Consider the following 17,313-nt stretch of genomic DNA (forward strand, 5'->3'; position numbering starts at 1 on the left):
ATGGTGGAGTTTTCGGTTGTCTGGAATATTTGGTGAATATCGTTTATGTGTTAAGTTCCTTTGTTCTTCTTACGTCACTGGTTTCGTATCTACAGGCAACCCAGGACCCAAATGTTAAGAAATGGTTTGACGCACTCGATCAGGTGAATATGGTCACTGGTGTATGACACGTGATGGATGCATGCCTATTCTTTTTGGGGAGAAAGCTTACATCGCAGAGGACACGTATCTGATTTGGCTAACGGGAGAATTCGTCAAATTAGATCCCCAGAGTAAAATGTTCTTTACGGACAATGAAGGATATCACTATTCTGATCTCCTAATTAGCTTCGAGTATTTTCACTTCGTTTCAAAAACATCTTGGCTCAGAAACAGTCTGCAATTAAAAGAAAACCTCCAACTGAGGTCGATACGGGTTTTATGTTAAACTGATTAAAGGGCGTGACAACTTTTTATTACAGCCTGGAACCTCTGTTCGAAACGCAAGCCTGAATTATCTGGAATTTGAGAAGTATCACTTAATTGAACAATTCAAGTGGAAGCGACAGTCGAAAAGCGTGACTGATTTGGACCTGAGTAGCGTCGCTTCACTACCATTGCGCCGAATCCCAATCAACCGAAACCAATACCATTCGACTACCATTGCGCCGAATCCCAATCAACCGAAAACAATACCATTCGACTACCATTGCGCCGAATCCCAATCAACCGAAACCAATACCATTCGACTACCATTGCGCCGAATCCCAATCAACCGAAACCAATACCATTCGACCGAAAAACCCGCACTTTGGCGGATTTACGATTTTGTCCAATGGGACAATCCCCTTGCATCGAAAATCCCGCACTTCGGGTTTTTCCCGATGAAACTTTAAATAAAATTAAAACAATTTAAGGCCTACGTAAAATGAACACAAGATCCAAAAATTTTCTAAATTATTATTTTAAAACTAAGGATTATAAGAACAAAATAGTAATAAATCAGCAAAATATGACATAATAAAACCAATTACTAATATTGATTTATTATTGTATGTTATATTTATCATGAAAATACTTTAAGCCAGCCGTATTACTGTACTTGAAGTGTATAACCGCTCCTAAGAGGAAGAGACGTCCTCCTAAACAAACCAAACCTAACCCGATCCTAACAGTAATTTTTTGGAAAAGACATTTTATTTGAGAAGTCAATGAAGATGAACATCAATATTTTGGAAAAGGCGTAACATTGTCAAATGATTTATAAATATTACAAACCTAACTTAACCAAACCCGACCTAACCCTAACCTAACAGTAATATTTTGAAAAGGCATATTATTTGAGAAGTCAATGAAGATAAACATCAATATTTTGGAAAAGGCGTAACGTTGTTAAATGATTTACAAATATTACTAACCTAACTTAACCAAACCCAACCTAACTCTAACCTAACAGTATTTGTTTGGAAAAGGCATATTATTTGAGAATTCAATGAAGATAAACATCAATATTTTGGAAAAAGCGTAACATTGTTAAATGATTTATATAATATTTCTAACCTAAGAGTAATTTTTTGGAAAAGGCATATTATTTGAAAAGTCAATGAAGATATGGCTAACCAAACCAACCTTACCTAACCTAACCTGGTTTTGAACAAGAACGTTCTATTGGATGAAAGCGTTTTAGATTAATCCTTAACCCATGCACAAATAATCAAGTGCTATATTCACTTTTTCTGTATACTATTATATTATACTTTTAGAACACACGGTACTGAAAATTTCCAAAGGTCGTTTTTAATTATCATCTTGTATAGTTGTCAAATAATGGCGTTTACATAAAAATGCATTTAAAACGCTTTCATTAATAAACGACATAAAGAGAAATTAAACTACATAACATTTTTGGGGTCGCTTAATTCGACAAATAGCGTCGTTTGAATTGTAAATACCAAAACCGCGGTTGGGCTAAATTCATTAAAAACATTGGCGGGATTCGGTCTAATGGGAATTCGGTCTAATGGAATTCTGCGCAATGGGAAGATACCACTAAAACATAATACGAACTTACACTATTGTTTTTACTGTTATCTTTACCTCTCCGTATATTGTTACAGTTTTAGGCGATATATTTTTTAATGTTATATTTAAAGCGTTGTCAAGAAATAGACTAATCAGTGTGTTTTCAAATATGGTCGCATTCATTTCACAACTAAATTACTCCTTATCAAAGTTCGAATGGTAGGTCACCGCGGCGTCTAGTCACGAACATTTTGGTCCGTCGAGCCAGATCGTTCGAATCAGGCCGGGGGGAACATTGAAGAAGCCCATGTGAAGATTACGACGTTAGATCCCGACAACCTTGAGGATTATGAATCAGTATGGAACAAGCTGTTTAACGATTACTCTGTGGCAAAGTGCGATCTTCGTGGTATCAAGGCCAGCTTAAATCCTAGCCCTGTAAGTTCAAGCCATCAAGCGGAGGTCAAGCTACCAAAGTGTCAACTACCACAATTCTCTGGCGAAGTTCATGATTGGATTTCGTTTCGAGATATGTACATTACTGCAATTCATAGCAATACGGATCTGTCCGAAGCTCAGAAGTTCACTAATCTCAAGTCCAGCTTGACAGGAAAGGCCGCTAAGCTGATCAAGTCACTTACGATTTCAGATGCCAACTACCGAATCGCCTGGGACACAGTTACAAACCGGTTCGAGAATAAACGCGAACTCTACTTCGCTATCATGCAACGATTTACCACGCTACCAACTGCGTCAACCAGCAATTCAAGCTCCTTGCGGTCAGTTGTGGATGGCGGAATGGAATGTACAAGAGCCTTGGACACACTAAACATATCGGGCAAAAGGGATTCGGTTCTAATCTACATGATGACGCAGAAATTGGACCCGGCATCCAGGGAACAATGGGAGTTGAGCCTAAAAACCACGGAAATTCCGGCGTATCAAGACCTTTTGGATTTCATTGAGCAACGAGCACGTTCCCTGGCAGCCTCGTCGTCAGATTCCGGGACGAAAAAGAAAGACTCACTACACAGGGCAGTCAATCTTCACACCAGACCAAGGACTATTCCCGCCGATGGGGAATGTTCATTCTGTGCTGGAGCACATTTCAATTTCCGGTGTCCCAAGTTCACCGCCATGAAAACCGACGAGCGACGATCGTTGGTACAACAGAAGTTGTGTTTCAACTACCTGCGGACTAACCATAGAGCTCAAGAGTGTGAGCTGGGAAAAAGTTGCAAGACCTGCGGAAGAAACCATCATTCGCTTCTTCATTCCGACGAAACCACTAACCTCTGCAGTACTCAATCGTCTAACTCAACTCCAAATCCACCGTCAAGTCAAGTCCAGAATTTTTACTGCCAGGGATGGAATCACTCAAGGTCCGACACGTTATTGGCAACAGCAATCTTGCGAGTCAAGACCTCTCAAGGCGGATGTTTGCAGTTCCGTGCCCTATTGGATAGTGGGTCAACAGTTTCATGCATATCTGAATCCTGTATTTAACGGCTGGGTCTGAACCGAGAGAAAGTCGATAGCAAAGTGATCGGTCTGGGCTCAACACAGATCGGCAGGACAAGGGGGCTTACGAAAGTCCACTTCAAGGCTCATTTTGATACGACGAAAGAGGAGAAATTTTTGCGTACATGCCTACGTGTTGAAGAAGGTCACGTGTCGTCTTCCGACCAGAAGTTATGACATTCGAGGCTGGCATCACTTGAAGCAGCTCCAACTTGCCGATCCTAACTTCAATATTCCCGGAGAAATTGACATACTCTTGGGAGCGGATATATTCTTCAAACTACTCCTCGATGGGAAACGAAATGGCGATCCGAAGCTTCCCGACGCTGTTCACTCGAGGCAGAGCTGGTTGATATCAGGACCAGTCGACTCCATTCAACCCGGAATTCAAGTCCATCACGCAACGATTGGCCTTGAAGAAACGCTGAATCGGTTTTGGACCATCGAGCAAGTACCTAAACGTATGGCTATGACCCAAGAGGAGAGGCGGTGCGAAGAGACGATTCAAGAGACTCATTACCGAGATCAAACTGGGCGATTCGTGGTTCAGATACCGATGAAAGAACCAAGGGTGCCTCTGGGATATTCAACAGAATCCGCAAAGTAACGGCTGTTGCAAATGGAGAAAAAGATGAATGCACGTCCTGAACTAAAATCTCTCTACCAGGGATTCATGGATCAGTATGAGTCCTTGGGTCATATGACGGAGGCGAAGCAACTACATTCTTCCGAACAGCGCATCTTTATTCCGCACCACTACGTACTCAAAAATTGGGATATAACCAGTAAATTCAGAGTCGTTTTTGATGCCTCGGCCAAAACCAGCTCTGGTTCATCACTCAACGACGCTCAGATGGTGGGCCCGGTGGTTCAAGATTCGCTGTACGCTATAATATTGAGGTTCAGGATGAATCAATTCGCTTTCACAGCAGACATTACGAAGATGTATCGGAAAATCTGGGTGGCACCTCACCAACGCGATTTACAATGCATTTTATGGAGACCGTCACCATCGTCACCCATTCAAGAGTACCAATTGAACACCGTCACCTACGCAACGGCGTCGGCGCCGTTCCTAGCGACTCGAGTTCTTCAGCAACTCGGCGATATGGAAACAGCCACGTATCCGTTGGGATCTAAGATCTTAAAGCAAGACTTCTATATAGACGAGGTCATGAGCGGCGGGCAAACCATTGACAACACAAAGAAATCTATCTCAGAACTCCGTTCTCTAACCGATAGCGCTGGACTCATGCTCAGGAAATTTTCGTCAAACTCGTCTGAATGTCTGTCCGAGGTCCCAGCAGAACTTCGAGAAGTCAACGATGTACCTGTGGTGGATGAAGATGCACTAGTCAAAACTCTCGGGTTATACTGGGATACGAACCGGGATCAATTTCTATTCAAAATCCGAGTAACTGCCATTCCGCTAATACTCACGAAAAGGACGCTGCTATCCGAGATTGCTAAAATATACGATCCCATGGGCTGGATCTCTCCTGTGGTCGTCCAAGCGAAGATTCTAATGCAATATGTTTGGAAAGAGAAGATTGCTTGGGATGAACAACCGTCGGTTTCCATTCGGAAGCAGTGGCAGGACCTCCAAGAATCCTTCGCTCAATTAATTCAAAACGTAAGACTGGATCGATGGACACATTATTCCGAGAAGATTACCGAGCTCGAGCTACATGGGTTCTCAGATGCGTCAGAGAAAGCGTATGCGGGTGTCATCTATCTACGATCGGTAGACACCTTTGGAAACGTGAAGATATCGCTATTTACGTCGAAAACAAAAGTTGCTCCAGCAAATAAGTCCGTATCCATACCACGACTGGAACTCTGTGGGGCACTGTTACTCTCGGACCTCATGGAAACTGTCAAGGAATCGTTGAAAGTCTGTTCGACCGGGTCCACGCCTGGACGGATTCTACGATAGTACTTTGCTGGCTTGCCTCATGTCCACGGCGTTGGAAGATGTTCGTGGCCAATCGTGTGTCTCGAATACAAGAAAGCATTCCCGGATCGAATTGGAGTCATGTACCGGGGACCGAGAATCCCGCCGACGTCGCGTCCCGAGGAATTGCGGGACATGAATTAAGCAATCATCCGCTTTGGTGGCGTGGACCATCATGGTTGTCGGACCTCACCTTGAATCTTAACTCATCTGTTCAAGCCATGGATGCTAACTAAATAAACACGGCCAAAATTGAAGAAAGGGTTACCATTGTCGTCGCAAGAACCCATATAGTCAGCATGGGCATGCTCACGAGATACTCAACGCTACTGCGACTTCGCTGTAATACGGCATGGATCTATCGATTCTTCAACAACTGCGCCATCAAGCATGAAATTCAAGTTAATCAACATTCAGCAGCTTCCACTCGAATTACTGGTCCACTCACAACTGCGGAATTAGAGGCGGCGACGGTGGTTTGGGTCAAGATGGTACAGTCATATTCATTTGCCAAAGACATCGAAGACTTACAAGAAGGAAGGTCCCTGTCGAATACAAGCAAGCTGTTAAGTCTACGACCAGCATTGGATACAAATGGGCTACTACGTGTTGGAGGACGTATAAATCAAGGAGATTTCGGACACGATATGAAGCATCCAATCCTACTTCCAAGACACCACCGATTCACTGAAATGGTGATACAAGAAGCACACATACAGAATCTACATGCGGGAGCCCAACTAGTACAGAGCATAACTTCAATGAAATACTGGATTATTCGAGCTAGAGATGCCATTCGACATAAAATTCGGACAAGCAAACTGCAAGTCAGATGATGGGAGAGCTGGCAAGATCACGCCTCCAGTATGGTCGTGCATTCTTAAAGACTGGTATCGACTACGCCGGCCCGTTCCTGTTGCGGCCCATTACACCCAGAAGCAAAACAACTCACAAAGCCTATATTTCTCTATTTATCTGCTTCGTTACGAAAGCAATACACCTCGAAGTATTCTCATCACAATCTACGGATGCCTTCATAGCAGCACTGCGAAGATTCACCTGTCGGAGAGGAAAACCAAGCGATCTCTATAGTGACTGCGGCACAAATTTCGTGGGAGCGGCAAGGGAGTTGAAGGATTTCGCAAACCTAATCCAGTCTGATGCACATAACAAAGCCGTCGCAGATCATCTCTCATCTCAGAGCATCACCTGGCACTTCAACCCGGCAGGCGCACCGCATTTTGGAGGCATATGGGAGGCAGGCGTGAAGTCCATGAAATATCATTTGCACAGAGTAGTGGGTCAGACTCGCCTAACGTTCGAAGAATTCACGACCATTACAACTCAGATTGAGGGATGTCTCAACTCTCGGCCGCTGACACCACTCTCGCCTGACCCAACAGATCTCCGAGCACTCACCTCTGGGCATTTCTTGATAGGTGATTCGCTCCAGTCAATTCCGGACCCGAACCTGTTGCACCTGCCAATCTCAAGTCTTGGTCGATGGCAGTTACTACAAAAATTGAAACAAGACATCCATAAACGCTGGCTACGAGAATACGTGACACGCCCCAAATGGACGAGTCCACAAAGAAATATTGCAGTCGGCGGCATGGTCCTGATCAAGTCTGACGTTGCTTCTCCCACTACCTGGCCGTTAGCTAGAGTCGTACAAATCCATCCAGGACTCGACCAACTAACCAGAGTCGTGACCCTGCGAACAAGCAAGGGCGAAATACAGCGACCCATTGTGAAGCTTTGCCTACTCCCTTTGGACCAAGGAAACTCGAGTGAAGATACTACCGACCATCATAATTGATATGGCATATCAACGCCGGAGAATGTTCAGTCGCTGGTAAGAGAAACCAACTGAAACATAATACGATCTTACACTATTGTTTTTTACTGTTATCTTTACCTCTCCGTATATTGTTACAGTTTTAGGCGATATATATTTTTTAATGTTATATTTAAAGCGTTGTCAAGAAATAAACTAATCAGTGTGTTTTCAAATATGGTCGCATTTATATCACAACTAAATTTCTCCTTATCAAAGTTCGAATGGTAGGTCACCGCGGCGTCTAGTCACGAACAACTATCTTTATCTCAATTTAATAACCAGGTCCTATCTGGTACGTTTTACATACAAAATAAATAATAAATGACTATGATATTTACAATGCTTTAGTAATATTTAAGTATTAAAGTAGCGCCAGTAAATAGGGTTCGATTATATAGCAAAGATTTACTCTCTTACCAAGTTTTGTAGAGTCATGAAAGTGTTCTATGTGTTGTCTCTAATAACGGGGCGCGAACTGGTTAAGATATAGAGTTATTTCAGTGGTGGAAAGGGGTTCAGTCTGGGAAATAGCACACTTCCTCTGGTCCAAAACCAGTTTATTAATTGATTGGACTAGTTTTTTAATTCAAGAAGTGGGGGTTAGTGGTCCTCGGGACCAGTTTATTAATTGCAAATCTATAGGAGAACAAAGGCTGGGACCAGTTCGGAGACCAGTTTATTATTCGGACATAGGGGGGTCACTGGTCCCAAGGACTAGTTTAAAAAATATCCTTATTTCCCAGACTGAAGGGTTTAGGAATTGGTCGTCTGCTTATTAAAAACCAAGTAGCATAAACAGGAAAATGTATTCAGCCTCCATGGTGTAATATTTCTGATTTTTGGTCACCATTTTGTGCGCTAGTGTGTGAGGTTTTTTATTGAGCCTAGGTCGATTTTTAGTATGTTCATGCAGGATGATGGACCATAGAATGAATATTTGAAGTAATTTTTTTCCTCGTTACTATAATTAATTTGTTTAATCTGGAAGTGGCGGCTCAGTTCTCAATGTATTTTGAAAATTTAAAAGAAAAAATGCCAAGGAAAGATGCAAAGAAAAACTTTGAAGTATAAACAATGTTGATCCCTATCTTTTGAAAGCAAAAGACTATCAAAAGATTAATCCCGTTCAACGTGAGACGTTTGCAGCGTTACCACCAACTTCTTTCCCGGACATATATATGAACCTTGTTGCTGGTATTTCCCCTTTCACCAAGGAAAACTTCCAAAACTACAAAAGCATGTATTCATACAATTTATTTGTTTGCGGTTTCGTGAGAGATATTTTGGATAAAAAGTTTGGGAAGAAAAATCTCGTCTTGGCCACAGTGAGTACCAAATTATTGATTTGATTCAATAGCCTATTAACTGTAATTCTTGTACGTCATGCATTCGCAGAGGTTAAGAGAAACGCCGCTAAAAGCATGGATTATTGCTAACGATGATGGACTAATAGATTCTGCACATTTTACATGCATCGCTGGCCTGGATGATTCGTGCACACATGTAGGTGCATTGCTTTTCTATATCGATTATTCTGTCTGTTATAGAGAAATAAAAACTGTCACTGGCGTTTCAGCATACTGGTCTGTGCCTGTAACTAAGCTAGCTTCCTCAAATGAAAATTTGAAAATGAAACTTATCTCAGCGTCTGGCAAAAAGGAAGAACTTGATGCGATATTGAGAGAGTGTGTAGAACATGTTTGTAAGAAATCATGCGTCCTTACGCAAAAGGCTATCCCACTAATAACTAAAGAAGAGCATTCAGAATTGCAAAAATAACTATTTAAGGTCGGACTTAAGTGCTCAAATTTTAGCACTTCCAGATATTACCAAGAAAATTATATACCAAAGTGTGCGAGTGTTGGTGATCCAATGGCTTTGACTAAACTTTATGATGAAAAGAAGTGTGGGTTAAAATTCAATGAACTGCTTAATGAGTGTGAAAACTTAAGTTTGATTTTTCGGTGGAACAAGCGGAGACGGTTGAAAGGGACACTTAGAAGCGGACAGAAACTAACTGTTGCATCGCTTTCGAGCAGGTCGAACTTTAAGAAAGCATGCCACAGCGATCCCGCAATTCCTTCAGCTTCGTTGATAGCGTTACTTTGCTACCCCAGCACTAAAAGTTTAGAAACTGACGCCACAAAATGAGGAAGAACTAATGAAGAAACCAGAAGAAGTTTTGTTACCGTAATGGAAGCAAAACACGAGAATTTCAAACTAGAGCTAGCCGGTTTCAGTTTAAACGTTGCATATCCTCACCTTGGTGCATCACCTGACACATCAGTATTCTGTGATTATTGTGGTAAAGGTGTACTAGAAATTAAGTGCCCTTACAATATGAGAGACAAAGCGTGTATTAGTTTTGATTCTAAACATTGTTTAGAAACCACCAACTATGGTCAGTTAGTGTTGAAGGAAAATCATGAATATTATTACCAAGTTCAATCAAAGCTTTTTGTAACTGGACGTTTGTACGTTGACTTTTGTGTTTGGACTTTAGTCGATTATCATATTCAGCGAATTTAACCGGATCAACAATTTTGGAATGATATGAAACCAAAGGCTCGATCTTTCTTTAAATTGGTAATTTTTCCGGAATTGTACACCAAATTCTTCACCAGAACCTCAAACGCACCTTCTGTTAGTTTCAGTTCCAACAATGCTGTTAAATTTGGACAAAATCAAAACAGCCCTACGATCATTGACAAAAAATCCGCAGAGAAAGTTGAATAACGCAGCGAAACTGCAGTAAAAGTTAAAAAACGAACAAAGCTGCAGCAAAAGTTCCAAACAAAGCTGTGGAGATCCCTTATCACCCAGTAAAACTGTTGTAACAACTGTTTCAAGGCTGTCCAAACCAATCATAGCTAAGAAAACGGCAAATAAATACAGCCCACCCAATAAAATTGTTGCAAAATGTAACATAGTTGATACAAAGTTGCCCAGGCCTGTCACACTCACAAAAAAGTACCAAAACACAACGCAATGAAGAACTCTGTATCAACAACAAAACTCAGGCTACTGTATCTACACACCCTGCACTCAACTTAGCTTCGACAGCAGTTTAAAAACCAAGCCTGAATATGCCTACTGTAGTACCTTCAGTTTCAAAACCTTTAATAACATTAGCGACTTCAGGAAGCGTTTCGAAGCTCAACCAAAATTTGAATGATGTACCGAAATGCAACCAAACTTTGCATGCCATCAAACCTGACCTTAACCAAACCATCTGTTCATCATCCACAAAATCACCTAAAATGTGCTCAACACCAAGTAAAAGCTGCAGTTCAAAAAGAGCGGTGCACAATATTTTATCACCTTTTAAAGCTCACTGTCAGACAATGAACTCACTCAATGAAAAATGGTGTTATTGTCAAGGAGATGGAAATGGCAAAATGATTTTTTGCGAAGGTAAAAACTGTAAAATCAAATGGTATCACACAGAATGCTTAAAAATTAAAAGAATACCAAAAGGTAGATGGTTTTTGCCCAGATTGCGCCAAGCTCAATTGAGAAGTAAAAAAGAAAAAACCAAACACTATTAGAACAAAACTGTTTAATAAATAAAAGAATGATATTTGTTGACTTTGTAGCGGATACCCTACTGAGGCTTCATAAACACGCATAGCTAAGCTTACATCCAGCTCCCGATGCTCTCTAATCTGAATTCGTTTATCTTAAGCCTATGTTTAACCTCATAATAGATTAGTGGCGACTCATATTGCACCTTTTGTGAGCGCCCCCTATATTGAGCCTGGTTTTAGCTAAGCCTAGGCTAGATGCGGAAAACTTGGACTTAGTCACTTAGTATTAAAAATAGTACTATAAACATAGTAGCGTCGCTAGGGTTTGAAATTTGGGGAGGCTAAATCTGGGCAAACTATTTTAAAGTTAGTAGTAGAACTTAATATAAACAAGATGGCCCAGGGGCTGGGACTTAAAAGTAGCCACATCGTTATCTATTTAATTAACACATAAATAAGACGAAAAAAATTCAAAGACCCTAAAAAATCAGAAGTGTCAGACCCCACAGTGGTAGCGTATCTTACTGCTGCGCCAGCCAGCCGGGTTCAATTCCCGGGTGCGGTGTGAAAATTTTTAAATTAAAATAAAATCTCTAACTGAGCTCAGCTACCTTTATTGGTGGGTTGAGGTGCTATCGAGTTCCATTTAAGCTAAAATCTGACGTTAACGAAAGCGACAACCCCGGCCACTACTACTACAGCTACTACGGCTCGGGTCAAACTAAGAGCCTATCGTATACTACGATGTAGCTAAAAATTGCATAATGCGTTCTTTGGAAAATGTGTAGACCTTTAAGACTATCCGTAAATTTGTGTCAACGTGAAATTATTCGTATTTTATATATACAACCTTTTACAGAAAAAGACTACGGAACCGATTATGAAGGATTTTCACTCGTCTTAGGTTGATTTTTAGTTTTGGTTAGTTTTAGTCCACACTATTGGGACTCCCATCGCAAGAACGTGAAACATTTTACTTGTCTCCATCTGTTTTTTCTTCAAAATTTTTCTGTTTGATATTGAAATTTTTTTACATATTTTCCCGAATTTTAGGTTGGTAACAGTAATTTTTTGGTAGGGTTTACGGATTATTTTGGGGGGCTTGTCTTTGGAAGAAACTATATCAGCTCTAACAACCAGGGTTGGCAAAAATCCGGATTTTTCTTGAAAAAGCCACTGGTATGGTTTTTTGCTGGTTCAAACCGGATTTTATTGGTTTTATCCACCTTTTTTTAAACTACTCTCTAGTGCTTAATTTTAGCACTTCTTTTTACATTTAGTGCGATAATTGTCTTCTACTAGGCCGTCTGATTGAGAATCATTTTTATTGAACATAAAAAGTTGATAAAACTATAGGCATTTCCTTTAGGGATGAATAGTGCTCCTGATTTAATCGGGATTTTTCAATCCAGCCCGACCTATATCGGGTCGAAAAAATCCTAGGTCTGGTTGGGTTAGAAAATTACTTAAAATTTTTGCTGGTCGGGTCAGGTAAGGTTATCATACCATCTACCTGGGTAGACATTTTTATTATCTTCAATAGGTCAGGGTTGGGCCTGGGTAGACATTTTTATTATCTTCAATAGGGAAGGGTCGGGCGCGGGTAGGCTTTTTTCTGATCTTCAATAGGGTAGGGTCTGATAAAGATTTTTCTAAATGCTCCGTCCCACCCAACAATTTAGCGTTGCGAAAAATTCAACTCAGTCTCACGAGTTTTGGGTGGGGCAGTGGGAGGAGGGCGCGTCAAACTAATCCACAATATATGGGAATGGACCATTTCGATGAAATAAAGAGGTAAATACATGTGGGTCAAACTTTTCCTTCCATCTCACTTTATGGTGCCTGCGCTGTACTCTATTATCATATGTTTTGAAAAATACAGTGGATTTTTCAACGTGGTTTAAACCGGTTTAATCCAGGTGGATAAAACCGGTCTGGATACCAGCGTGCCAACCCTGCTAACAACTAAAAACAAGGATTAAAACATCGAAGTAACTAGTTTGTGAAAAGAAGTAAAAAAAGCAGTGTGTTTCATTAAAAAAGGTTTCATCTTCACCATCGATGTTAAAGTTCTCCTTTGCGACTCCTTTGAAGTTTTGGAAGACTTATTTAGCATCGTTAAGCCGGATTTGAATGATTTAACAATGCATTATGGGACAACGGGATACAAACGAAAGAATGAGAGACTTCCCATTAAGCGTCTTCGTGAGCGCCCTATGAGCTTATCGTTCCAGGATCAGTTGTTTTTAACACTTTGCCGTTTAAGAGTCGATCTATTAGAGCAAGACCTTGGGTATTGGTTTCACGTTTCTGTTTCTACTGTGTCAAGTATTTGATCTACTTGGTTTACTGGAAAAGCGCTTGACTGACTACAGAATTTTGCCTTCACGAAGCACTATAGATAAATTTATGCCTACGGAGTTCATGGAAAAATTCCCAAAACAAAGTGTGATTATTGATACGACCGAGTTATATATCCAAAAACCAAATGACTACAGCAACCAGAGTGATACGTGGTCATCATACAAGACTCACAATACAGCCTAACCCCTTATTGGAATGGATTTATTAGTTTTGTGTCAGATTTGGTTCCTGGCCGAATGTATGACGTGGAATTAACTCAACAAAGCGGAATACTTACTCTTTTAGAGCGCGGAGATTCTGTAATGGCAGACGGAGGGTTTTTGATAAAAGATTTGCTACATAAACAAAGAGTGTCTTTAAATATACCACAATTCTTGAACGGCAAAGCCCAACAAACTAAATCGGAAGAGATTTAAACAAGAGATATTGCGAGTGTGCGCATACACGTAGAATGAGTTTATAAGGAGTGTTAAAGAATATAACATTTTGAGTACAATATTTCCAATTTGAATGACAACCCAGTTAAATAAAGGATGGAAAATTTGTGCTTATTTAGTGAATTTTTGTAATGAGCCCCTGCTTGATAGAAAACCAGCCATACAAATGTCTGAGGCATCAGAGCTCCATTAGTAAAATAAAAATGAGTTTTATTTAAAAAGCATTTGTCGACTGACTTTTTTAAATATGAGATCAAATGAGATAAATTGCACAGTTTAAATAACTTAAATTCCACAGTTTAAAGTGAGATCACAATTTTTAGGCTTTTTCTTGTTGTTCTAAGTATTGCACTCCATACTCTACGTAGAACGTCAGAAGCTTAGGAACTATTTGTTTTTGAAAAAATTGCTCATCAAAAACTATGCGTTCACAGAATGGCTTATTATCTCCACAATCTACTAAGAAATCACACCATTTCAAACCTGTTATTCCCATTTGCGTTTGAACTTGATAATAGTGATTGTGGTTTTGATCCAAATGTAGCTCCCCATTTTTATTTTTCTTAAGAAACTTGCTGGTAGTTTCTTTGGTTTAGATAGCGTCCATTAAATTTAGACCTTTCTCTTTGCACTTGGCTAAGGTTTTTATTTCTAGGAGGCCGTTACCAACCTCTTTCTCAAAAACTAAACGATCAGGAGAAGCACCCAACATCGGCAAAGAGGGATTTACGCAAAGTCCAGTGGCAAAGGTGACTATTTCACAAAGAATAGCTTTATATTTTTCTGCAGAAAATTTTTCATTGGATCAATCCTTCCTGTACATATTAAGTTTTAGACAAATCAGTTCCTTTAAAAATAGTTTAAAGGAAATATTCATTAACTGCTTTCCGTCGTTAGCATATAGGGCCTGCTCGAGAAGCGGTGATCCTATAACGCCTTTCACTATTCCATAGAGAACAATTTGATTGTTGTCTAGTATCAATTTCAAGCCTGATAGCAGTTGGCAAAGTAATTTTTAAAGCAGGAGGGGTTACAGCAAGTGCACGTCTTTCTAGCGTTTCTAAACTATTATGGTCTTACAATCTTGCTGGTAGTGATATTTGGACGAATAGCTTCTTTGACTTTTTTCCGTATTTCGCTAGATTTCCCAGGCATGTGCTTAATGAAGTCCAGCTCTGAAAATGTTTTTGGGTATTAGGTAGTCCCTACACTGATAAAAATAGCGTGCTTTCGGCATTCAAAAATGATGGCGACCGTTCAATTTTTGAACAAGATTCTATTGATGAATTCAGATTTAACCAGAAATATTCAATTTTGAACGCGTTCAAAACTAACCACGAACATTCATTTTTGAACATCCTACGTCATATAGATCAAAATTTAGGTCTTCCATTCACTTTTGAACAGTTTATATATTAACATTCAAAAATTTGTCTTTATCCTATTCAGTATTGAATAACTGCCTTGCACTGTTGAAACGATCAGACATGGTTGTTTTGGCGTTCTGATACGAATGTATTAGTATTCAAACTAGAGCATTTTAGGCGTTCAAACAAGAGTGTTTTTGCTTTAAAACAAGAGAATTATGGGCGTTCAAACGTGACTGTTTTTGGTGTTCAAATGAGAGCGTTTTTGGCTTTTTAACTAGAGCGTTATGAGTGTTCACACGGGATCCTTTTTTTTAATAAATTGAGAGCTTTCTGGGCGTTCACGGAGAGTTTCTTGGCGAGTTTTTTGGGTGTTTCATTTACAATGGTATAAATCCACGTTTATTTAATCAAAATTTTATTATTAAAATTCAACAATTTATTTTTTATTATATTTTGATGTTCAAGAACATAATAATTAGCCAATTTTTCTTTGCTATTATTCAGTCGATTTTCTGTTTCCGAAATCAGGCTCGGACTGTTGATTTTCCAGGAACACAAGCACACACAGACGCAAATTACAACTATGCTAATAATCGTGAAAACTTCTAGCTAAGTTTATTTGCAATAAACACTTGCTTTTTTCAAAATATTGGTTGTTTTATAGGTAAGGTTAGGTTACGGTTCGGAAAGGCTTAGTTTAGGTTATATGTCTTTAAGACCTACGATTCCAAATTTTATGCATTGAACCTCTTAATACCAGACGAGTGCATATATTCATGTCCTTTAAATGCTATAAATAAATAATTTTTCAATAATAAGAAATTTTTTAACGTCGGCAGCGTTTAAAAATAAAATATTTGCGGATGTCTTTTTTGTAGGCCCTATATTACATTAGGAATGAGGAAACTAGTTTTTGGTACTCGTTCTATGTTGAAACTTCAATGCAGTGTTACGTAATGCATATGACTTAAAAATAAAAATAAGCGTTAACCAAATTTTTTACAAAGGTACATTTGAAAATATGTCGTTCTTGTAAAATATTAATTTTGCTTAATATTTTACTAAATACTTGGATTTAGTGCTCATTTTACCTAGCCACTCAATCGTTAGAGGTTAATTAGATTTTTTGCACGATGAGATTGAATGTTTCCGTTCCCGGGAATTACTAATTTTAATTTCAGCGGGAACAATTAACCCAAGATGTTTGTCCCATTTGATGAATCCGACAATTTGCGGCGTATGTCGGCTGAGTTGGACTTTGGTCGTGTGGGAGGAAAGCGGTTAATTACCATAGTCAAATCAGCTTTAAATGCTGTATATAGGGTGCTAAAATGAGGTAAATTTGGTGAATAGAGGCTTGAAATAGGGTATTAATACGGGCAAATAATATGTGTAAATGGCGTGAATTGATCACACCAAATTCCTTATCGTTTGAAAGTTAATTCAATCATATTATAACGCGAAACAGTTACGTATGAACGGCAATTTGTTCTCGTTTGAACGCCGAAAGCGCTTACATGTCAACGCCAAAACCGCTTACATTTGAACGCCAAACACATTCTCGTTTGAACGCCAAAACGCTCTTGTTTAAATGCTAGTTCAATCATATTTGAACGCCAAAATGACCTAATCTTAATGCTTAATTGTCGTTAATTTTTGAATATCAATTTTAGCTTTCAAATGTGAACATTTTGTTAACGTTTACAATTGAATACCATTTTACGCATTCAAGTTTGATTGCTAATGCGTACCACCACAGTGGCAAGGTATTGAACGCTGAAACAGTCAATTTTCAATGATCTTTTTTTACTGTGCAGCTGAAACTTGTTCAGCTCCTGAACAAGTAGAAGGATAGCCAATAAAACCGGAACCGAACTAACCGAACTGCTCTCTTCTATTCATAGATATATCTCTACTGACCGGCAAAGCGGGAAATCAGGTGGATAGAAGGTGACACGACTTACAGCACACGAAATCAAGTAGACAGTCTCCCTTAAAATGTCTTTAAATGCGAAGAGTCAACGGTAATTTGCGAGTCTCGTTTTCAATCAAGCATTTTTTTGAAAAAACGCTAGCGTTTTGATTTTGCTGATGAGGGAGGAAAAATCGCAATTTTCAACGCCGCTCAGCGGCTTGAGCAAAAAGCGAAACGCTAAACATCTGGTGGTTTTCAAACTCGCTTTGAAAAATTTTGAAGCGCGCGGTACTAGTGCCACGTGATAGATGTAGGCGTGGACTTCCCTCTCTGGTCCGAACTCCGAACCAAAACAAATATGGAGGTTACGTCGAGGAGACGACG

At 39.7% G+C, this 17,313-nt stretch overlaps 2 protein-coding genes across 2 annotated transcripts; both read left to right on the top strand.

The window, feature by feature from the left end:
* Positions 1-4,141: 4,141 nt before the first annotated feature.
* Positions 4,142-5,712, top strand: LOC149645072 (uncharacterized). The gene is made up of 2 exons (XM_089850422.1): positions 4,142-5,416; positions 5,497-5,712. Exons 1-2 carry the CDS (start codon positions 4,142-4,144, stop codon positions 5,710-5,712), a joined length of 1,491 nt encoding a protein of 496 aa, XP_089706548.1.
* Positions 5,713-5,775: 63 nt separating this feature from the next.
* On the top strand, positions 5,776-7,295 carry LOC149645073 (uncharacterized). Its single transcript, XM_089850423.1, has 2 exons — positions 5,776-6,303; positions 6,363-7,295. Exons 1-2 carry the CDS (start codon positions 5,776-5,778, stop codon positions 7,293-7,295), a joined length of 1,461 nt encoding a protein of 486 aa, XP_089706549.1.
* Positions 7,296-17,313: the final 10,018 nt, after the last annotated feature.

The sequence above is a fragment of the Phalangium opilio genome, unplaced genomic scaffold (assembly GCF_054372755.1).
Source record: "Phalangium opilio isolate 3A_F unplaced genomic scaffold, DU_Popi_V2 ptg000090l_1, whole genome shotgun sequence".
Classification (NCBI taxonomy): Eukaryota; Metazoa; Arthropoda; class Arachnida; order Opiliones; family Phalangiidae; genus Phalangium; species Phalangium opilio.